Below are 24,077 nucleotides of genomic sequence, written 5' to 3'. Positions count from 1 at the left end.
TGGTTCAAAAGTTCATTACCCATGAAATGTTACAAAGAGAACTTCCTTCCCCAAGAAACAACAAGCACTGAGCTGGGTGAAGCCCCCTCTCACCTTCGCCAGCCTCGGTACAGTCCACTGTGAAGTGAGTAGGCTCGTGTGCCTTCAGCCCACTTCTCTCCACTCCTGGCCCAAACACTTTGACCTTCTGGGGATGGCTACCCTGCCTGATGTTGACCTAGAGAGGACAGGGAGAAAAGTTGTAATCAAGTTCTTCTCCCCGTGGACCCAGTAAAGACAATGTCAGTTGTTAGAATGTTATACTTCTGGGCAATCTACAGCACTCGGCCCTATGGGCCACTCCATCTTCCAAGGCCCACCAAGCATGGGTCTTTCCATATATTTGCCTTGGCCATCAAGCATGGAGTCCAGACTGGCCTCAGGACTGGGCTTTTTCATTACCACGACCAAGGTTTCACCTCACAACCTACCCTGTAAGGGCTGTGCGGGACGTTGACACCTCCCCAGACCACGGCAATGGTGTGCTTGATGGGCTTAACCGGGGTGTACGAGCAAGCGTAGGTGCCATCCATCCGGCTCTTCATCTGGATGTCAATGGGCTGGCCGTCCCCGTCCTGCAAAAGGGCAGAGGCTAAGAACAGAGCTGACCCTCACACTGTCTCTATCCACTGTGGCCTCCCAAGACAACCAAGTCACTGGTCACTCATCCCACAAAATTTCATGGAGCACCTATGATAGGCCATGTTCTCACAATACAATGAACACAAGTGATAAAACACTACATGCATTTATACATTTTTAATTACTAAGAGAAAACGGTCCCAAAAGAAAGCCATGGTCACTCAGTGCTTCTTAATTATAATTCCTGCATTTAAATCCTTGGGCCAAATTCAATTAAATTAGATAAATATATTTGATAAACCCTTGTTTACAAACCCTCCCATCACAGCCTAGGTAGCTTCAGCCACACTGAAGGACATTTACAGGGAAATCTGAAACAACCAAGCCTCATTTCCACGGAGCACAAATCATAAAAATTTGCCCCTTGCTTTACATGTTAGAATCTCATTTAGTCCTCACATAAACCCTATAAAATAAACATTGGGGCTTCCCTGGTGGCGCAGTGGTTGGGAATCTGCCTGCTAATGCAGGGGACACGGGTTCGAGCCCTGGTCTGGGAGGATCCCACATGCCGCGGAGCGACTGGGCCCATGAGCCACAACTACTGAGCCTGTGCGTCTGGAGCCTGTGCTCCACAACAAGAGAGGCCACGGTAGTGAGAGGCCCGCGCACCGCAATGAAGAGTGGCCCCCGCTTGCCGCAACTGGAGAGGGCCCTAGCACAGAAACGAAGACCCAACATAGCAATCAATCAATCAATAAATAAATCTAAAAAATAAAAAAATTAAAAAAAAAACATTGTTATTCGCAGTGTGAGGATGAGGAAACTGAGGATCAGATGGACTGAGTGACTTGCCATTACATGGATGGATCCTGTTACCTGACAATTACCTGCACAGGTCATCCCTAGAAACTTACCTGAGCAAATATCTTTAAGGGAGCTTTGCCGGCATCCTTAGGATCCACGGTGAACTCGGCCAGATTGTTGACAATGCACCCAGATTTCTCCAAACCTGGCCCGTATGCTTGAACCTGGGGCAAAGGACCAATAGTGATTCTTTTTCTGTGTAATGCCCTAACTACGCTCCTATCAGAAGACTGGTGACCAGGAAATGGGAGAAAAGGAAAACAACTGTGTCTGGCTTCACAGTACCTACGTAATAGGATGGTTATGGGAAGGAAAATGCTAAAGTAGGCTGGAACTTAAAAATAAAAACATGCAGGAGAAAAAGTCTGTAAAACCAGGCCCCAAACTGGCCTGTGCTCCCTGCCTTAATCTGTGCAGTAACCGGGGCAGGGACCTCCAGCCATGCCCAGTTTCAATGCTCCTGCTTTGTGAGGGCTCAGAACCTTTCCCACTGACAACATTCCAAAAGTTTGCAGCCCCAGAGAGTAAAGGACCAGCAGTTGGCCAAAGACAAGCAGCTGCCAGCCTGGACTCATGTCACCCTACGGTCAGCTGTCCAGGTGGGCCAACAGCAGCACACATGGCGGGGGCAAGGGCTTCCTCCTGTCAGCCCGGCTGGCTCAGACCTGATGCTAATCAGCCTGCTAAATGTTTGAGAGAAGCTCTTGCAAACACTGCAAGCACTGCTCCAATTTAAGAGAAGGGGAGCTGGGGAGGAAAATTTAAAAACCTCTATCTATGGATCACCTTGAAATAATAACTACAGCAAGTGGCAAGACTGAAATATGATGCTCGGGGTTGCGAGAAAATAGCAGCTTATGGAGCCCCCTCTGTGGGCCAGGCACTGTTGTAAGGGCTGTCTTTATTCACATTACCTCCTTGAATCATGACAGAAACTCTAAGAAGCAGACACTCGTATCATTCCCATTTGATAGAGTCAGAGAGGTAAGTTACGTGCCCCATGTTACAAATGTACTAAGAGGTACTATCAGGCTTCTAATTCAGGCCTTTTTCCTTCCTAAGCTCTCAAAGGCTCTTCTCTGCGATTTCTCCACATGCTGCTCAAGGAAACTCTGTGGGCACTGGGAGGAGTGCCAGGAGCCAGAGAAGAGAGGACAGAGCATGACAAGTTGATTCACCAGATCCGGGTTGCAATCTCCCGAGGCCGGGTGGATGTAGGCCATGTAGGGACTGTCTCTGATGTCCTCATCGTCACACATGATGTGAACGGCATATTCACCGGGCTCCTTGGGCCAGTACTTGACATCACACGATCCGTCGTTTCGGTCATCATACTCAATCTTTGCCTGGGAGGGGCCTTCAATGGCAAACCCTGGGGGATAGGGTGGGAGGATCCCCCTGGTTACGTGGCGGAAGGTATCTAGTCTGGGTTACTACTAACCCACTCCCTCTGCCTTCCTGAAAACCAAGTGTTAGCCAGAAGACTGAAATCTGTTTAGGTCCCTTTCCCACAAAACCAAGCCTACTGAGTCTTCACTAGAGACAGAAGGTTGGATTTTATACTTTTTTTTTAAACATTGTCAAACAGGAAGGTCAACCAGCAAATCTTTCTGTTGGCAATATGGCAACACAAGCCAAAAGCCTTAAAACAATGCCCATCCTTTGCCCCACCAAATCCACTTCTGGGCTTTTATCTGAAGAAAATAACCAAGGATGTGTGTAAACAGTTAGATACAAGGATATATATTCAGCATTGTTTTTATAGCAAAACTCTGGAAATAACTAGACAGCCTAATAGTAGCTATATTGATGCACCGTAATTCCACAGAAGCCATGGGAAATCAAGACATATCCTATATTTGCCTGAGGCAGAAAGATATAAAGGCTACCCCCAGATATTTTTGCAGCAGATCAATATGGTATGCCTATGTACAGGGAAAAAGTCTGCAAGGATATACCTATAGGTTTAATATTACCTCTAGTCTACAAAGATATACTGGATTGGCCAAAAACTTCGTTCGGGTTCTTCCATAACATCGTACGGAAAACCCGAAAGAACTTTTTGGCCAACCCAATACTAAGATGTTTATTATTTCTCTAAAAGGAAAAATTAAACGTGATTTCCTCTTTTTCCCTCTTTGCTTATTTCTATTAGCTAACACAGAGGTCCTCAAACTTTGGCCGCTGGGCCAAGTCTGTCCCACTGCCTGTTTTTGCAGATAAGGAACACAGCCATGCTCCTTCACCTACGTATTTTCTATGGCTGCTTTCACGCTACAACGGCAGTCATATAGTTGCGACAGAGAGACTATGACCCGCAGTACTGATATATTTGCTATCTGGTCCTTTACAGAGAGAGAGGTGCTGACCATTGTTCTAAAATGATCATATATACATCAGACGTTTACTTAAAACATACTCAGTTATGCTCCAAAGAGTATTTACTCCCCAAATTTCTAATTTCAGCAAAATTCATTCACTGATCTAAACTAAGGATCAGTCAATAATATCTGCCATGTGCCCACTATGGTCCTGGCACTGTTTTACACACCACATCCATAAAAGGCCTCTGCCCTCAAGGTGTAGTGGATGAATGAATGCTGGTGCCAGAGGCAGAGGGCAACTGGAAGGTCAGGGGAAGACGGGAACTGCAATTCCACAGCAGTAGCCAGAGGTGGCCTCAGATGGTCAGGAGGCCAGGAAGCCCCGGGTAGTGAGGCTGAGAGGAGGCCTCAACACACAGCCTGACACGTAATCCAGGTGCCCTGCAATCTCAGCTCACCAGAAGCTGCTTCCACTCACCCAGAGACCCCACCTCAGAACCAACGGACTCTACCACGAAGTCCGCCGACCGCCCAACAACCCCGCCATGGAGGCCAGGGCCCCATGCACGGACTTTCTGCATGCCTGCTTCAGGGCCAACTTGAACTTCAAAGGGGCTAGAAGAAAAGGAACAGAGGAAGCATTAAAGAGGAGCAAAGAAGGGGCTACATACAGCTATAAGCCCTTTACACATATTCTTTCCACTGGCCTGATACTTCTCCCTGCAGTCCCAATCTCCAGACAAGCCCTTCCTCCACGCAGGTTCCCCCACCATTGTTATGTCAACAATATCATGTAATGGGACTGCTTCAAGTCACACTGCCTTGCACTATCCTGGTCATCTACCTTTTGTGTGCAGGGCTGACCAGACTGTGAGCCCGGGAAGGCTAAGGGAATGCATACTTTTCTATCTGCTGCTTATGCTGTAACAAGAAAACTAGGTTGACTAGGCTTTATCTCATACATGAATGAATGTGCTTTAACTTTGGCACAGGAGATCTTTAAAAGTTTGCTTAGATTCTCAGAAACTTATAATATGCCCAGATATTTCTCAAGGTAAACTGAATTTATTCAGAGTTTAAAGTTGCCCCCAGGAAAGCTGGAAAGTATGTGAATGCAGGGAAGGCAACTGAAGCCCACAAGGCGAAGCTGTAGACTGTGTCCCTCGGTTCCTGACCACACTCACGCAGAGGATTTTAATGTAAACCATAGCAGATTTTGCCATTTTATCCATGGCATTCCTGAACAGAGGCACACAGTGAAAGGAGGAGAATCTCAGTATATATAAGGGATATAGACACACAGCCCACTTGCTCTGTATTACTGTTCCTTCTGGCCTCTGCCTCCCACCAGCCCCAAACCGACAGCATTTGATTTAAAGCAAGGCAGCTGAAACCACAGCGACTTTCTGCTGCTTTTGAGAACAGGCCAAATGTCTGTGCGCTGCTCTGAAAAAAGAAAAAAAAGCTTTCAACAAAGCAGCTCTCTTTCCCTCCTGCAGCCCAGGAAGCCGCCACCATGAGTCTGCCCTGGGCCAAGCATGTCTCTGGAGAAGACGCAACTCCAGCTGGAGACTCACCTCTTTGGAATGTGGTGTCCCCCCCATGTGATGGCGATGCTATATTTCCCCGGGGTGCTGGGGTAATACTCAAATGCATACACTCCATCCAGAAAGCCTTTCTGCTTCACCAGCTCCTCCAGACCCTCTGTGGGAAGGAAGCACACCATCTTTCTAATGCAATCCTAGGCTCAGAATAAGAATCCGCAAGATAAGAACAGAAAGACAGCGATATCCAGGGGGCTTCCCTGGTGGCACAGTGGTTAAGAATCCACCTGCCGGTGCAGGGGACACAGGTTCGAGCCCGGGTCTGGGAAGATCCCACATGCCGTAGAGCAACTAAGCTTGTGCGCCACAACTACTGAGCCTGTGCTCTAGAGCCTGCGAGCCACAACTACTGAGCCCACACGCCACAACTACTGAAGCCCACGTGCCACAACTAAGCCCACATGCTGCAACTACTGAAGCCCACACACCTAGTGGCTGTGCTCTGCAACAAGAGAAGCCACTGCAATGAGAAGCCCACACCCCACAACGAAGAGTAGACCCCACTCGCCGCAACTAGAGAAAGCCCGCACGCAGCTTCACACAGCCAAAAAAGAAAGAAGCCACCCATTTTAGCCGCCCACAAAAATTGGAGAGGGAGTGAACCCTTACGAGTATTTGGCATGAGGCTGAGGTTAGTATCCCGGTATATCCTTTTCAACTAAAGCCAGATAATGAAAGCGAGAAAGCTCTTGTATGCTGTCTCCAAGAGGACAGGTTTTAGAGGCTACCCCACAAACTCCAGACTGAGCCATCAGGCAGGAACTTGTTTTATGTTGAGCCCTGAGGTTTGGCTGGGAAAGCCATTTAGTAAAGCAAGAATCCAAGGTCAGAAAAAACACGCCTCCTCAGTCCCTGTAGCAACAAGCCAAGAGGGAGGGCAGCCCCAGAGCAGCCTGACACCAGGTCTGGGCAGTCTAGAACCTCGGCTGCCCTCAGGGCACAGCCTGCCCCAAAGCTCGGTGCTCTGAGATCAAACATTAACTTTCTGGAGCTCAGAACACTCCTGCCCCAGCCTGTTAGGAACACAAAGGGTGAGAGCAGTCCTGGAGCAGGAAGCTCAAGATTCCACAAAGCTTGGGAGCGAAACTGCTAAGGCTGCTGCACCTGCAACTAGAAATGCCGAGCTGCTTCTCTGATCTGGGGGAAAACTGGAGGATGGAGTAGATACCTGTCTTCCTGCTTTCTGTCTCCTTTCCCAAGAGACAGCAAGAATAAGTTGTAGGGGCTTCCCTAGTGGCGCAGTGGTTGAGAATCTGCCTGCTAATGCAGGGGACACGGGTTCGAGCCCTGGTCTGGGAAGATCCCACGTGCCGCGGAGCAACTGGGCCCGTGAGCCACAAGTACTGAGCCTGCGCGTCTGGAGCCTGTGCGCCGCAACAGGAAGGGCCACGATAGTGAAAGGCCTGTGCACCGCGATGAAGAGCAGCCCCCCGCACCGCGATGAAGAGTGGCCCCCGCTCGCCGCAACTAGAGAAAGCCCTCGCACAGAAACGAAGACCCAACACAGCCAAAAATAAAAATAAATCAATAAATCAATAAAGTAGTTATTAAAAAAAAAAAAAGAGTAAGTTGGAGGGTGCAAGGCATTCTTCCACAAATGGCATTTATCTACAAAGAAAACTTAATCTTAGGGAATTATTCTCCTTCTATAAGCAATGATCTTAGTAATTAGGTACCTGCCATCATTTCATCGTCTATAAAATGTAACCTGTAGAGGGAAAATTACTGACTTTGGAAACCGGGCTTGAATTCCAGCTCAGATGCTTACAAGCTATGTGACCTTGGTCAAGACCCTTCCTCTCTGAGCCTAGGTTTCCTCAAATTAAAAAAACAGGCCACTTCATGTTGCTGTTCCAACTCCATTATTTATTTCTATTCCCAGAAGCCTTAAAATAACATGAGGCTGTCAAGCCACCACTGTTCCCACATCCAGGGCAGACATCATTAAATGATCACTGTTTCCTTCTGCATGGAGCCCTGAGAGTCTCAAATCTTTGACATAGCTCTCTGGGATAAATTGATCAGAACTGGCTGTGCAATGATCCATGGCTGCAAAGCTGGCCAAAATCATACCTGAGATGGGGAAACAAAGAAGCACTTACTAGGACCCTTTACGGTTATGCCGAGCTCTCCACTTCCAGCAGCTTTGGTGTCAACCTTGAAGTCTGCAGTTTCTCGGATGCGGATGCCTTTTGGCTGTAGGCCTCGGCCGTTGGCCCGGCAGGCATTTGGATTACAGGCTGCAAGCACAGTTTCAACATCAATTCAACCTTTCATTCTTTAGTCCGAGTTGAGCAAGCCAAGGTAACTTTGAGCCACCCGCCAAGAAAATGTTTGCTTTACACAAAGAGTATGCAGCAGCTGTCTGAGACCAGGGGTCCCATTCAGGGAGCACACCAGGCTAGCAAATAAAGACACAACATAACTTTGTCCAGCCACACTGCACAGGGACTGGGGAAAAGTTACTTTGGCAAAGAAAGCAGGAGAGCACAGCGTGGATTCGCTGGGCTCCTGGTAGTGGCTGAATTCTGGCGTTTATCGTCTTGGTGGTGAAAGAGAGTTAAGACCTAGGCCTGGACACTGTTCAAACATCATTGCCATACTCAAGGGCCCAGTAATTGGGAAGACTGGGTCTACTTGGAAAATGTAGCACTTGAAAACATCTGACCTTGTTCCAAACTTCAGATCAGCCATTTCTAAGTCTAAATGTTGCTGTCTTCCGCAGGAAGAGCCAGAGGATAGCTCAAAAAAAGACCAGATCAACCCCACCTCAGCCAAGGCAGACACACATTTTAGTGCTGTCTGTTACAAGGTCCTCGGAATGTGGGCAGCTATAAATGCAATAATTAGGAATAAACACCACTCTCAATTTGAATTCTAGCTCTAGTTAAAAAACCCAAAGTTGTAAGTCTAAAAATTAAGTACAAAGGTAGCTTCTAACATTCCTTACATAAGAGTTCCACAAAACTGTTCCACGGGGTTTGTCAGAAGGTCGACAAAAGACATCCTTGTGCCCTAGGACTTTTCTGACAACATGATCAACCTTCTCATTAAGTATAGAAATGGGAGATTAATGGGTAAAATGTCACATTGTTCCTTTCCAAATCTGACACTGCATATTTGACAGCTCTCTATACACTAGGGGGGGGTCACAAACTCCAGAAGACAAGACTCTTTACTCTATAGAAGGAAGATAGTTCCTCCTCTGGCCCCTCCTCCCTGCAATGTCCTCAGCTGGACATTCCCAAAGAGACATACACACACCCTTGGAGGAGAGATGCTTTTATGTGGCTCATGGATGAGCATAAGGTTATTGGTTTTCCATTGTAAAAGTGATATAAAGCTTCTTTTTTCTTAAAATCATTTAAGTGGAGGAAGAGATGGTACATCAAAAGAAAAACTATTAATTAAATACTAACTAATACAAGTGACAGATGGATACGCCAGAAATGAAAAAGGTAGTCCATGAGCGAGAGGAAGTCAGGAAACACCCTTAGAACTAGGAAAGCTGTTCAAAATTCTTTCTTGCATTATGTCAAAAGGAATTCTGTTCCTGAATATATTGGGTTTCTTTTTTTTTTTTTCTTTGTCAAGGGGAGAAAAGTTGGTCATACCAGAAATAAGTCACAACAGGATGACAGGACTTCCCTTGGAGGGTTTAAATGTGTCTTTAAAAAAAACAACTCATGGAAATTCTGAACATGGGCAACAGTCTCAACATCAAAAGGATAACTGCTCAGTTCATATAAACACTAAATGGAACAAAAGAGCTTGAAGGCAACCACCTGATTTTCCACTATCTTGAGATGTCTTAGTGATGTTTAAATGTAATTAGAGAGTGGGTCTGGGGTCTGGCTGGACAAGTGGTACTAACACCTGCACTATAATTTCCCGAAGTCACAAATAGCACAGGTCCGGTTGACAACTGCAGGCAGCACAAAGAACTGGCATGGAAGCCCCACCAACCAGCCCTTACCAAGCGAGATGCCTCTGGCCCAGTGCTTTCAACTAGGAAGCCAACAGCTTCGGGGTCCAGGCTGGCCCAGAGGCAGGATTCAGAAGAGGAAGCCAGGTCTGCAGGTGCAGATGCAGAGGACAGAACAGGGAGAGGCAAGTATTGGTTAGAAAAGGTAGCAGAGTTGGGAAAAAAAAAAAAAAAAGAGTAACAAAGTCAGAAGGAAACAGTCTAACATTAGAGAAAAATGCATGCTTCTGGCTACAGAGGAAGTTTAACAGCATGGTTAAAGGGTTGACAGAGACCATGGTGCTATTCCTACCGAGGCCTACTCCATAGTCACTGATACCTTATGATACCTAAGCCTTGTGTCTCCACCTGCAAACTGGGGATAACAATAGCCCCTGCAACACACTGGCTGGTGTCATGATTAGATGCAAGTGTGCTCAGTGCCTAACAGCCAGTAGAGGAGGGGAGGCTGCAGGGCACCAGCAATGCCACTGCTGTTCACATCAGCCACAAACGCCACCTCCTCAAACAGCTTCGGTCCTGTATCTCTCAGGGAGGATCATGAACCCTAGTATGAGTGTTTTGGGGCAGATTAAATAAGTTAATACATAAAGCACTTAGGTCACTGCATGGCTCATAGGAAGATATTAGTATTAATATCTTGAGGACAAAGTAGATACTAGTATTAATGTCTTGAGGATACTTCCTGCCAAAGGGGCCCTGGCAGCAAAGGGACAGGCCTCAGTTCAGTGCTGGGCCCTGACCATTCTCGTGGCCTCACAGCCCAGTCATGCACAGCTAGCCTGAATGCCAGAAGCAGATACGGTCAGCTCCCCTGGCACTCACCTTCCCCGACCTGTACAACGAAGGGACTCTTGGGAATGGTGTCCCCAGCAAAGGAGACCTTGACCACATGGGGGCCAGGCTGCACTGGTTTGTACACACATCGATACACCTGGTTTCCTCTGTCTTCCACGAGCAACTCCACGGCGTTCTTCCCCTGGGGATCTTCCACCTCCACACCAATGTCACCCACGCCAGCACCTAGGAGACAGAGAACATTCCATGAGCCCAAGTCACCCTCTAGAAAGCTCCCTGCTGATGAGGGCAAAAGTAGGTAGAAAATACAAACTGCAGGAGACAGAGAGGTACTCAGAAGGTTCACACCTGGACCTGTTTCCTGGTGGAGGGGAGGAGGGTCATAGCCAACTTTCCTTTTCTCCCATTCTCTATTTTCTACGTTGAAAGAAAGCTGACAATTCATGAATTGTGGTTTATTCATTCCCTTTCTTACCAGCCCCCACCCAGGACCTTGCATAGAATTTGGTCCAGTAGATGATTCGTAAACCTTAGTTCTTTGGAATATTTATTGAGTCAAGTCAGAAATGTATACAGAAATTATTAATAATAATCAAAGTTAAGCTTGAGTATGAGATTTTAGAGAAGAAAAGCTGATTTTGAAAAATCTAAGAATATAACCAACACATTTGAAAAAGCTGTTTTTGTTGTTGGTTGTTCAATTTAAAAGACAAAATGTCAGGCATCCCAAGCCATCAGGTTCCTGAGGATTATCTCAGGCTTTGCAAGAGGAGAGGTGTTACCTGCTGTGTAGATGTCAAAGTAGGTGGGCTTATTGGCGATGTTCCCAGCAGCTTCCAAGCCTGGACCTTTCGCAGTGACTTTACTGGCGTCTCCCTGGGCCTTGTCGACATTTACTTCGAATGGGCTCTTGGAGATGTGCTGTCCTGCAAAGAGGACTGTGACCTACAAGTGACAGGCAGGTGAGACATCATCACTTCTTCCTGCTCAGCGAGAACACTGTATCAAGCCACATACACTGACAGCCTTCTCTTTCATCCTCCTGATCATACACACAAAGGTGCGGGAACCAGGAGCCCTGGGGAAGTGGCCTCAATGGGACTCCCATCCGGCTCCACCAGTCACACAGCTGGGCCTGGAACATCACGCCTTTAGCAAATTAAAACACATCAGACATGCCTAAATTAGCCTCTACAGTAGGATATACACAAATACTTCAATCTCTAGACAATGGATTCTTAAGGCAGCTGCAAGTGGGACCACTGTCTCCCTAATATAATGCACAGTTCTAGGATTTCAAACCTAAGAGTCAAAGTATTTTTCAAGGGACCAAGATCATTTTCAGATACATGGATTTGAGACACAGTACAGATGTCCATCTAAACTTTGAGTCAAAGTTCTCATCTTTTAAATTTTAAGGCTTATCAGGTTGGGTGGGCCATTGGCCTCCACTATAGTCATCTGGCCTTCTCTGCACCCAGGCTTCGATGTTGACAGAGGCTGCAGAGCACCGTGAAGAAGGATACTTAAGGAAGCATTAAAGACAAAGAACCCACAGCTTAGCAGTTACACTCCAGGCTTGCAACTACAGTTATTAGTTACCTAGGTGGAGTCAGAAAAATCTTATGACATTGCAAAGAAGTTAGTGGAATTCAACCAATCTGCACATAGTAACTAATGTCTCAAGTCTGATTCAGAGGGATCCCAAATTTTCTACAATGAACATGGATACTTTTATAAACAGAAAGGAAAATCAGAAGTGAACTTAAGAAAACCACTCTTCTTCCACATATAATGAAGCAGGCCCAGAAGGGCAGTCCAAGCAAAGGCCATGACGTCTTATCTTACTTTGTGCAGTCCGGTGACCTTGGGCAGATACTCCACAGAGTATGTCTTGTTCTTATCGCTGTCAGGGGTCACTTGTGCCTAGGACGGAAGATGAGCAACAGTTAGAGGTGCCGGGTGTGAGTGAAAGCATGCTATGCCAGCCAAGGTCCTGCAGCAAGGTGCCAGGCCAGGAACCTGCCTTGGCTATTTTCTGCCCCACCACTCCTGCAGGATGCCCCAGGAGGGAAGCAGCCTGAAGTCACAGAAACAAAATCACACAGCACAGAGGAATAACCCGGTCAGGATTCTCCACTGTCTCCTGGCTGTAACTCTCCAGATGAGAGACACTATGAAGCAATTAATTTAAACCTTTATTGGCCCACTAGTTATTAAGAGCTTATGAAATGCCAGCCCAGTGTCAGGTACCAAAAATAAAACAAATCAGGCACAATTCCTACCCAGTGGGAGAAACAGACAATATGCCGGTAAACTTAGAACTTCAGATGGTGCTAAGCACTAGGAATAAAATATAGTCTTAAGGAGGTAAGTAGACAGAAGAAACAGTTATGTGCAAAAGCCCTGAGGGAGGAACCAGAGGATGGTCAGCATGGGAAAAGAGTAGGGAATCAGTATTGTTACTGTATTGTATTTTATCAGTAACAATAACTAAATCCTTTATAAAATATAGGATACTTTATTTCATTATATTAAAAATTGTGTTCCTAGGTATGAATTTATATGATTTTTCAAGGCACAACCCTTGGGCAAGTTACTTTAACCTCTGTAAGCCTCAGGATCCTTTTGGTAAAAAGCAGCTTTTGTGGTGAGTTTTAATGAGGAAAATGGAGGCACAGTCCCTGGGCCTGTTACAAACTCCAAAAGCTCCACGGGATGCTGACAGGGAAGGCAGCATCCTCCAACATACCTCCTCTTTGTTCCCTTCTGGGTCCTCGACAAACACCATCACATCTCCTTGCCCGGCGCTGATGGTGTCCACAGTGAACTTGGCCGGCTGCTTCACCATGTTTCCAGTGGGCTCGATTCCTGTCACAGGTTTACACAAGCACATTACAAGCTGGGCCAGGCCCCAACACAGGCTATCACCCATCGTGTCTCTTTCAGGGAACTGAGAGATGGGACACAGCTCTGCCACTGTCACATGGGAGACGGCGACAAACTGTGATGAGGATAATCAAACAGGTCAAAAACCCTAATTCTGTCCTTTTTTAAAAAAATTTTATTTATTTATTTATTTACTTATGGCTGTGTTGGGTCTTCGTTTCTGTGCGAGTGCCTTCTCCAGTTGCGGCAAGTGGGGGCCACTCTTCATCGCGGTGCGCGGGCCTCTCGCTATCGTGGCCTCTCTTGTTGCGGAGCACAGGTTCCAGATGCGCAGGCTCAGTAACTGTGGCTCACGGGCCTAGTTGCTCCGCGGCATGTGGGATGTTTCCAGACAAGGGCTCGAACCCGTGTCCCCTGCACTGGCAGGCAGATTCTCAACCACTGCGCCACCAGGGAAGCCCTGTCCTTGTTCTTTAAGCAACATCCAATTCTGAAATATTCAGAGCACTTAGGTCAAAAGGCTATACAACTGTGAAAATGATGTGGTAACTAGTAGCAGTGGGGCTTGCCTCGAGGGGGAAGACGAATGAAGTGCAGAGAATGGCTCATTTTTTATTAAAGAGCATTTTTTGTTTTTTGTCTTGGCCGTACCACGCAGCTTTCAGGATCTTAGTTCCCTGACCAGGGACTGAACCCGGGCCACCACAGTGAAAGCACCAGAGTCCTAACGACTGGACCACCAGGGAATTCTCTAAAGATGACTTTTTTATTACTTGAAATGTTTTTAAATTGCCTTATTATTTTTTAATAAAACTTTTAATTAAGATGATTGAGCAAATTAATTTGAGATAGATTCACATACAGGTGTAAGAGATAATAATGCCCATTACCCAGTTCCCCAAATGGATACATCCTACAAAACTCGAGTACAACATCACGACAAGGGAACTAACCTTGACAAAGTCAAGATACAGAACATTTCCATCTCATAGGGAACCCTCGTGTTGCCCTTTCATAGCTACCCCCTCAGAGTACTACTCTGTAACCTCTCAGAGTACTAATCTGTTCTTCATCTCTATAATTTTATCATTTCTAAAATGTCATATAAATGGAATCACACATTATGTAAACTTTGGGGATTAGCTTTTTTCCATTAAGCATAATTCTCTGCAATTTCATACAGGTTTCTGCCTGTATCAGTAGCTTGTTCTTTTTATCACTGAGTAATATTCTATGATATGAATGCACCACTGTTTAACCATTCACCAAGTGAAGGACACCTGGGTTGTTTCCAGCTGTCTATTACTGATAAAGCTGCTATAAACATTCATGCACAGGGTTGTGTGTGTGGACATAAGTTTTCATCCCTCTGGATAAATGCCAAGGAGTGCAATTGCTGGGTCATATAGTAGTTGCATGTTTAGTTCTTTTTAACACTGTCAAACTGTGCTCCAGAGTGGCTGTAGCATTTTACATTCCCATCAGCAACTTATAAGTGTCTTGTTTTTCATCCTCTTAACTGCAAAAAGTTTCAAATTGTTTTTTTTTTTTTTTTTTTTTTTTTATTTAATTAATTTTTGGCTGTGTTGGGTCTTCGTTGCTGTTTGAGGGCTTTCTCTAGTTGCGGCAAGTGGGGGCCACTCTTCATCGCGGTGCACGGGCCTCTCACTGTCGCGGCCTCTCTTGTGCGGAGCACAGGCTCCAGACGCGCAGGCTCAGTACTTGTGGCTCACGGGCCCAGTTGATCCGCGGCATGTGGGATCTTCCCAGACCAGGGCTCGAACCCGTGTCCCCTGCATTGGCAGGCAGACTCTCAACGAGTGCGCCACCAGGGAAGCCCTCAAATTGTTTTAAAAAAAATTTTTTTAAGTAAAATCCAGTCCTCAGGCCGTTTGTCTATGCAACATTTTGAGTTCTGCTTGAGATGGTGCCCAGGTAGCCTGTAGGACGGAAGCTAAGGAAGCTTATCTTGCAAGAGAGTGAGGTGATCCAGGAGTGCACCCTTCATTGACAGAAAACGCTCACACACAGTCCAATGCTCATGTACCATGCCAAGACATCAGCAGATCATACTTTTACAAATGTTTTAAAAGCTTTTTAACTTTGATGGGGTCCAACTGATCTTTTTTTTTTCCCTTTATGGATCATGCTTTTGGTGTCAAGTCTAGGAATTCTTCGCCCAGTCCTAGATCTCGAAGATTCTCTTCTATATTTTTTTTCTGAAAGTTTTATAGTTATATGTTTTACATTTAAGTCTGTGATCCAATTTGAGTTAATTTTTATACAAAGTGTGAGACTTAGGCCAAGGTTCATTTTCTCTGCCTCTGGATGTCCAACTGCTATCGAACCCTGTGCGGAAAAGGCTCTCTTCCCTCCACTGAGTTCCCCCTGTGCCTTTGTCAAGACTCAATTGTGCTTATTTGTGTAGGTCTCTTTCTGGGTTCTCGATTCTGTTCCATTGATCTATGTGTCTATCCGTCCACCAATATCACATAATCTTGACTTCTGTAGCTTTATATAATAAGTCTTGAGAGCAGGTAGACTGATTCCTCCCACTTTTTTTTTTTTTCAAAATTGCTTTCCCTACTATAGTTCTTTTGTCTTTCCATATGTTTTACAATAATAGTCTTTTCTATATTTATAAAAAAAAATCTTGTTTGGATTTTAATATCAATTGTGTTAAACTTATATGACAATTTGGGGAGAAATGACATCTTTACTTTTTCAACCCATGAAAACAGTGTATCTCTCCATTTATTTAGATCTTCTTTGACTTCTTCATCAGTGTTTTTGTAGTTTTCAGCATATAACTCCCATCATGTTTTATTACATTTCCACCTATTTCTCAGTTTTTTTTTGAGCAACTGTAAATGGCGAGGTATTTTTAATTTCAGTATCCTCGTGTTCATTCTGGTAGACAGAAATACAATGGATTTTTACATGCCAATCTTAACATCCTGTGACCCTGCTGAACTCATTTGTTCAAGGAGATTTTTTTTGGGGGGGGTAGATTTTTTATGGTTTTCTACATAGACAATCATGTCATCTACAAATAGGGACATTTTATTTATTGCTCTCCAATATGTACATCTTTTATTTCCTTTTCTTGCCTGACTAGACTGGCTAAAATCTGCATCATTATGTTGAAAAACAGTGGTGAAAATAGACATCCTTGCCTTGTTCCCAATCTTAGGGAACACGTTCAGTTTTCACTATTATAAAGTTAGCTGTAGGTTTTTTGGGGTGGCTACTCAAATTTCAAACTGAGGAAGTTCTTCTCTATTCCTCTTTTTTCTGAGTTCTTATCATGGATGGCCACTGAATTTTGTCAAATGTTTTTTGTGTCAATTGATACGATCACGTGATTTTTCTTCTTTAGCCTGTTAATATATGTTGACTGATTCTCTAATAATGAGCCAGCCTTGCATCCCTGGAATAAACCCTACTTGGTCATGATGTATATAATTCTTTCTAAATATTGCTGAATTTTATTTGCTCAGATTTTATTGAGGACTTTTACGTCTATACTCATGAGTGATACTAGTCTGTAGTTTCTTTTTTGGCACTGCCATTGTCTGATTTTGTTATTAGAGCAAAACTAGCTTGATAAAATGAATTGGGAAGTCATTCCCTTCTCATATTTTCTGGAAGAGATTGTGTAGATTTGGTGTTAATGCTTCTTTACATGTATGGTAGAATTCTCCAGTGAAATCATTTGGGCCAAGATTTCTTTCCCAAGATCTTTCAAATTACAAATTTGGTTTATTTAATGGATACAGGACCATGCAGGTTATCTACCTCATCTTGGCTGAGTTTTGGTAGTTTGTGGTTTTTGAGGAAAGTCTGTTATAGTTATCCATATTTTTGCTTATCACGTTCTCTCTTCCTGTTATTCCAAAATTCCTTCTTTCATTGTTTCCTTTCTGTCCAGAGAATTTCCTTTACCAATCCTTTTAGGGGATGTGCCCATAACAAATGATTTTAGTTTTCCTTTATCTGAGAATGTCTTATTTCCACTTCATTCCTGAAGGATATTATCCCTGGATATAGGATTCTGGGTTGACAATTCTTTTCCTTCAGCACGTGAAAAATGTTGTGTCACTTCCTTCTGGCCTCTGTGATTTTTGATGAGAAATCTGTCATTCTATTTTTCCACCATATGTAAGATGTCATTTCTCTCCTGCTGCTTTTAAGCTTGTATTGTCTAGTTTCTTGAAGTCTGTCTAAGATGTGGCTTGGTGTGTGTGTGTGTGTGTGTGTGTGTGTGTGTGTGTGTGTGTGTGTGTATCCTGCTTGGGTTTAGCTCAGCTTCTTGAATCTGTAGGTTTATGTTTTTGGCAAATTTGGGAAGTTTTGAGCCATCAATCTGTTGAAGACATTGGGTCATTTGTTACTATACCTGGATTTACATTAGGTTTCCAATAAATAACCTAGTTTAAGAAAAACTGGTGATAGATTGTTATATAACAAGATAATGTTCATACCCTGTTAGGTAAGAAATGCAAATTGAAGAAAATATAAAGTCTGAACTCATTTCAGCATAGAAAAATGGCTGGAAAAAAACACCTCCAATTTTTTTTTTTTAATTTATTTAATTAATTTATTTATTTTTGGTTGTGGTGTACGGGCTTCTCACTGCACTGGCTTCTCTTGCTGCAGAGCACGGGCTCTAGGTGCACGGGCTTCAGTAGTTGTGGCTTGCAGACTCTAGAGCGCAGGCTCAGTAGTTGTGGCACACAGGCTTAGTTGCTCCGCGGCATGTGGGATCTTCCTGGACCAGGGCTCGAACCCATGTCCCCTGCACTGGCAGGCGGATTCTTAAACACTGCACCGCCAGGAAGTCCCTAAAGATTTATTTATTATTTATTTAATTTATTTTTGGCTGCATCAGGTCTTAGTTGAGGCACGCAGGATCTTTGTTGCAGCGCACAGGCTTCTCTCTAGTTGTGGCGCGTGGGCTTAGTTGCCCTGCGGCATGTGGGATCCTAGTTCCCTGACCAGGGATCGAACCCGCATCCCCTGCACTGGAAGGAAGGTTCTTTACCACTGGACCACCAGAGAAGTCCCTCTACATTTTTCTTTTGCTTAAAATTTACATAATGATTGGGTCATTTAACAAAAAGATTTAAATATTTATAAATATCCGCTCCATCTGACTCTGACAGCCTGAGGAACGACATACTCTGCACACTGTCCAAAGCCGGGGACTGGGCTTGTCTACCCTGGTTAACCATGGTTGGTTAGAGGCTGAACCACGTTCCACACTCTGTAAACTCCCTTGGAGCTAATGCTTACCGTGCAGAGAAACAACTGTTCCATAGGATTACTCAGAACGAAGCGTGCTGAGGGCTCACTATGCAGTGACTGCTTCATACAGAACACAGGTTTCATTAAAGGTTTCTGCTTAGCTCATGGATGCACACTTTCAACATACCGAACTCCACAAGGGAGCCCACCACAAAGACCTGTTTGTGGCTGTAGATTTACCTCACCCTGGCCCTCTCTCCTTTCAGTTAATGGGTCTCAGTGAATGGATCTGCAAATGCTAAACGGCTGGTAACTGCAACCTGATCAACATCCAAAATAAAATAAAACAGGGACTTCCCTGGTGGTCCAGTGGTTAAGAATCTGCCTGCCAATGCAGGGGACGCAGGTGCGATCCCTGGTCGGGGAAGATGCCACGTGCCACAGAACAACTAAGCCCATGGCCACAACTACTGAGCCTGTGAGCCACAACTACTGAAGCCCGCGCGCCTAGAGCCCATGTTCTGCCACAAGAGAAGCCACCACAATGCGAAGCCAAACCTGCGCACCGCAACAAAGAGTAGCCCCCACTCGCTGCAACTAGAGAAAGCCCGCACACAGCAATGAAGACCCAGCACAGCCAAAAATAGATAACTAAATTAATTAATTAAAAAAGAGTACATATTGTATAAAAATAAATAAATCAATAAATAACATAAAACAAACCTACCAACCGTTTTAGAAACTAGAAGATGAAATGTTCTCTATGCCTTGGTTCTGCTGGCAGAAATAAAACAATGTGGCCACATAGGAGAGAACAAATTGTCCCTCCCCTTGTCTCATCATGGACAATGTAATATCTAAGGTGCTGCCCATGTGGCCTCACATGTGGCCCTGCTGCCTAAAATGACCATTTTGTCTTCCTACTTAAAAAGAAAAAAAAATTAAACACAGAATTACCATATGATCCGGCAACCCACTTCTAGGTATATACCCCCAAAACCGCAAGTAGAGACTCAGATACTTATATACCCATGTTCACAGCAGTATTATTCACAATAGCTAAAAGGTAGAACAACCCAAATGTCCACTGACAGAAAAATGGATAAACAAAATGTGGAATATGTATACAATGGAGTATTACTTAGCTTTAAAAAGGAATGAAATTTTGATACATGCAACAACGTGGATGAGCCTTGAAAACACCACGCTACATGAAATAAGCCTAACACAAAAAGACAAATACTGTATGAGTCCACTTATGACGTACCTAGAGTTGGCAAATTCATAGAAACAGAAAGCAGAACGGTGCTTGCCAGGGCCTGGGGGGAGGTGGGGATGGAGAGTTACTGTTTAATGGATACAGAGTTTCAGTTTGGGAAGATGCAAAAATTCTGGAGATGAATAGTGGTGATGGTTTCACAACACAGTGAATGTATGAATGTACTTAATGACACTGAATGGTACATCTAAAAATAGTTAAATTAGTGAATGTTGTGTTATATGTATTTTACCACAACAAAAAAATGCAAAGAATACACACATATGCATACATATGTGTGTGTATATGTTTCCTACCTAAGTGCATAAAACTTTCAAAGAGGCAGATGAAGGAAATGGCAATGACTAGCCACATTCCTTGACTGCAGCAAGAGGTCATTTTCTAGAAAACAGCACCGTGAAAGGAAACGGTTTCACATTAACAATGGGGAAACATGACAGCCAGTGATAAGGTTATTGCAAACAAGCACTTTATGCCTTGATTAGATTCAATCCATTTGACCAATTTTGTTGACAGGAGATTTGGCTGTTTGCAGCTTTTTTGCCTTTAAGGAAGAATAACCTTTCAAATCAGATTCCTTATTCCAGTCACCATCTTTGGTTATAGCTTAGAGAAGCACTTTTAAAGCAAGTGTGGACATGCCAACCTTCAACTGACTGCACTGGGGGGAGGGCTTCAAACAAAGTCCCCAGTCTCCATATAACACAAATGATTGCACAGACCCCACCTCATTGCCAAAAGGACTTCAAATGGCAAGTGGGTCTCTTCCAGAACTATCTGTCCTCTGGTCTAAATCATGCTAAAAAGACAGATGAGAAGGACTTGGATACTGAGGCTGAGAACAGCACACGGTCAGCACCACTGCCCTGGTCGTGTGTCATCTCAAGACTAAACTGATGCTGGGACTTCCTTGGCGGTGCAGTGGTTAAGACTCTGCGCTTCCACTGCAGGGGGCATGGGTTCTACCCCTGGTTGGGGAACTAAGATCCTGCATGCCTCATGGCATGCCAAAAAAAAAAAAAAAAGACTAAGCTGATGCCAAGTAGGGCAATGCTATCTTCAAAGGGAATGAGTAGATAGATAGACAAGAGCTCTGGATGTTTACAAAGTCAATGTCATTTAAAAAAAAACAAGAAAGCGGAAATTATCCTAGATTAAGAGTCTAAGGTAAAATAACAAGCAAATACAGAAAGTGAATCTTAATCAGATCTTGGTTTGTAAAACGAGAAAAACTGTAAAAGACAATCGTAGGACAAGAGAGAAATTTGAATATAAACTGGATATTAGTTGTTACAAAATTACTGTTCATTTTCTTATGTGTGATAGTGAATACTGTGGTTACAAAAGAGGATGTCCTATTCTTACGAGAGACTTGGCTGACGCACTGAGGAGTGAATTGTTACCGTGCCAGCAAATTATTTTCAAGTAATTCAACAATCACACACATGCACACACACATACACACATGGGGTGAGAGACCACATTAGTATGTTAACAACTATAGATTCTAGGAGAGGACATACAAAATACTTCGTGTGTGTAAATGCTATCCTAACTGTAATTATGAAAAATGAAGAAACAGAATGCACTCTTCCCCCTTGCCACAGAAAAGGGAACAAATTGTATCTTGCTGTACTAATCTTTACCAGAATCCACACTGGGCTGAAATGCAACTGTTCTCTTTAAAAGAGCTGATGTGCTTTAAGTCAGGTGCCAACCAGAAAACCAAATTCCTCAAAATGCCTTTGACCCACTCTAACGTTCTGGGCAGAACACTCCTGGCAGCTGGCTGGGAGATCATAAACAGGATGTCTTAGCAAGGAAGTATCTGCCAGGGGTTAACAATAGCTCCCACTGCATCTGGAAACCTGCAGCAGCTTTAGCATAACCGAAGGAGAAATGAATCAGCAGCCAGAAGACCCAGGCTCCTGCCCCACCCCACTGTGGTAATCTGGGGGACCTCCCCCACCCCCTCCTCCCTCCACCCCGACCTCCCCTTTCCTCTGTGGATTGGGCCTCTGATTCCTCATCTGAAAAATGGGAACAATAGTCCTTTCTTCATCCCAGGGTTACTGCACCCAAGTCACAAAGCAACAAACTCATCAGTCTCCATCACATTAAAGCAGCAGCGTTTCTGAAAGCCTGAATTCACAAGGCAGAAAAAGATGGTCATAAACAAATGGACCTTTAGGTAGAAAACATCTGACAAAGGAGGCCTGGGGTGTCTTTAAGTATGAAGCCTATACATTCTTGATTCTCAATAATCAAGACTAGAGGACAAGCCTCAAATCCAACATGACCAGTGCTTACCTCTGCCATAGGCCCTGGCTTTCTTGGGGTTGAGTTTCGGTTTAAGAGGAGCCCCTGGCTTGAGCTTGGCTTTGGGGAACTGGGACAGGTAAGTCATCACCGAGTGCTCATCCACATCCGGGTGAATAATTTCTTCAGGAGTGATGACCTAGAATAACGACATGGCAGATGAACACCCAGAACATATCACTTTGCAACTACAGAAGTTTTTGCAAAAATCTCTTAAAGCAAACAGTACTCTCAATAAAGTGAAACTACATCAAACTGGCATGCCAAAATCAGTTGTTTTTTTTAACCTTTTAGAAGTGTCACCATCCCCTTTGGAAGCTGAGGACCCTCTCCAGACAATTCTATACATAATTTCCAGAGGTTCATACCTCCCAACCCTGAAAAAAAAAAAAGGCCACTCACTCCTCTTTCCAGAAAAGATAAGCTATATCAAGTAAGGAAGAAGAAATAAGAACACGTGGAATTAAAGCATATTACCAAAAAGTGCATAGATAAACTGGCCTTTACTTTGCTCTTTTATCCATTGTCTGCATTTCTATTGACTCAGCTACTAATAAAAAAATAAAAATAAAACCAAAAAGAGATAACACAATGACATATTAGATATGTGCTCTTGTAATACACTGAATGTTTTTGTCCTCCCCAAATTCATATGTTAAAACCCTAATCCGTGGTGTGATGGTATTAAGAAGTAGGGCCGGGCCTCCCTGGTGGCGCAGTGGTTGAAAATCTGCCTGCCAATGCAGGGGACACGGGTTCGAGCCCTGGTCTGGGAGGATCCCACATGCCGTGGAGCGACTAGGCCCGTGAGCCACAATTGCTGAGCCTGCACGTCTGGAGCCTGTGCTCCGCAACAAGAGAGGCCGCGTGCACCGCGATGAAGAGTGGCCCCCACTTGCCACAACTAAAGAAAGCCCTCACACAGAAACGAAGACCCAACACAGCCGTAAATAAATAAATAAACAAACTATTTGTGTAGTGTTTTTGTTAAAAAAAAAAAAAAAAAAAAAGAAGTAGGGCCTTTGGGGGTAAGTAGGTCTAGATGAGATGAGATCATGAGGGTGGAGCTCCCATGATGGGATTAGTGCCCTTATAAGAAGAGGAAGAAAGACCAGAGCTCACTCTCTCTCCACCTCAGTGTAAGGACACAGCCAGAAGGCAGTTTGCAGCTGTCTGCAAGCCAGGAAGAGAGCTCTCACCAAGAAGTGAATTTCCTGGCACCTTGATCTTGGAATTCCCAAGCTCTAGAACTGAGAAATAAATGTCTGTTGTTTAAGCCACCCAGTCAATGGTATTGTTATAGCAGCCTGAGTTAAGACAGGTCTCAATACATTAAAAGCCATTTAAAAAATAGGAAAGGGGAAATTTTCTCCTGACATTCAGCTTAGGAGCAAGATTTGACCTGTGCTGGACAGGTGGCCTCCCTGAAGGTGTCACAGTCCCAGTTCCACCAGCTGACCCAGCCCTTAACAGCACAAAAACTTCTCCTGCCACCAAGAGGTAAGCCACACCTCCTCAGATGAACAGAGGGCTCTGTCTCATGAACAGGTCAACCAAATGCAGATAAACAACATATATACCCAGCTTCCGCCACTCCATGGTAAAAAAGAAAAGAGGAAACATTCTGATAATTAGCCTGCAGCAACGAAACAGCTATTTGCGTTTGTACAGTCGCCTCCAATACGTTTTGCAAAATGTAGGCTGTACGTTGATTTGGCATTTCTCCTAGGCAGCTCCTTCAACAACTTTACACACTGCCAACATCACATGAACGCCAAAAGAAGATGGGTTTTGGTTTAAGCGGAGATGAAAAACATATCATACCACTTCCTGAGGGCGGAAGAGCCAAGGAATGGGCCTTGGAGAAGAGACATGATGCCAAAACCAAACCAAAGAAATACAGGCAAGATTGTCTACCTCCCAGGGGATCCTGTTACAAATACAATGAACTCAGCTCTGAATACCAACTCAAGACCTTAATGGAGCCTGTAATGAGGTCATCCATCCCCTGGCACTGGCTACCCACAACTTTTCTTGACCGAGTATTTGAATATGGGAGTCATGGTGTCAGGGGTTGCTATTTAAACTCCTTGGAAGGGCTTAGAAGATTGGACCTCAACTAAGCAACGTGGCTACTTAGATGG

At 44.4% G+C, this 24,077-nt stretch overlaps 2 protein-coding genes across 5 annotated transcripts in view; both read right to left on the bottom strand.

Annotated features, from left to right (window-relative positions):
• Positions 1 to 24,077, bottom strand: part of SLMAP (sarcolemma associated protein) — a 312,286-nt gene that overhangs the window by 24,265 nt on the left and 263,944 nt on the right. The window lies entirely within an intron of this gene.
• The window catches only part of FLNB (filamin B), a 136,967-nt gene that overhangs the window by 53,451 nt on the left and 59,439 nt on the right, over positions 1 to 24,077 (bottom strand). For all 4 annotated transcript variants that reach the window (XM_059939979.1, XM_059939980.1, XM_059939981.1 and 1 more), the window contains exons 4-15: positions 21,925 to 22,072; positions 12,952 to 13,070; positions 12,048 to 12,125; positions 10,982 to 11,144; positions 10,227 to 10,424; positions 7,519 to 7,656; positions 5,390 to 5,516; positions 4,291 to 4,427; positions 2,667 to 2,860; positions 1,539 to 1,652; positions 471 to 614; positions 94 to 217 (exon numbers count right to left, since the gene is read on the bottom strand). In XM_059939979.1, the coding sequence (XP_059795962.1) occupies positions 94 to 217; positions 471 to 614; positions 1,539 to 1,652; positions 2,667 to 2,860; positions 4,291 to 4,427; positions 5,390 to 5,516; positions 7,519 to 7,656; positions 10,227 to 10,424; positions 10,982 to 11,144; positions 12,048 to 12,125; positions 12,952 to 13,070; positions 21,925 to 22,072 (1,684 nt within the window). The remainder of the gene's footprint in view (positions 1 to 93; positions 218 to 470; positions 615 to 1,538; positions 1,653 to 2,666; positions 2,861 to 4,290; positions 4,428 to 5,389; positions 5,517 to 7,518; positions 7,657 to 10,226; positions 10,425 to 10,981; positions 11,145 to 12,047; positions 12,126 to 12,951; positions 13,071 to 21,924; positions 22,073 to 24,077) is intronic.

This window comes from Balaenoptera ricei, chromosome 11 (genome assembly GCF_028023285.1).
Source record: "Balaenoptera ricei isolate mBalRic1 chromosome 11, mBalRic1.hap2, whole genome shotgun sequence".
In the NCBI taxonomy this organism is placed as follows: domain Eukaryota; kingdom Metazoa; phylum Chordata; class Mammalia; order Artiodactyla; family Balaenopteridae; genus Balaenoptera; species Balaenoptera ricei.
This window is presented reverse-complemented; position numbering and strand designations above follow the sequence as displayed.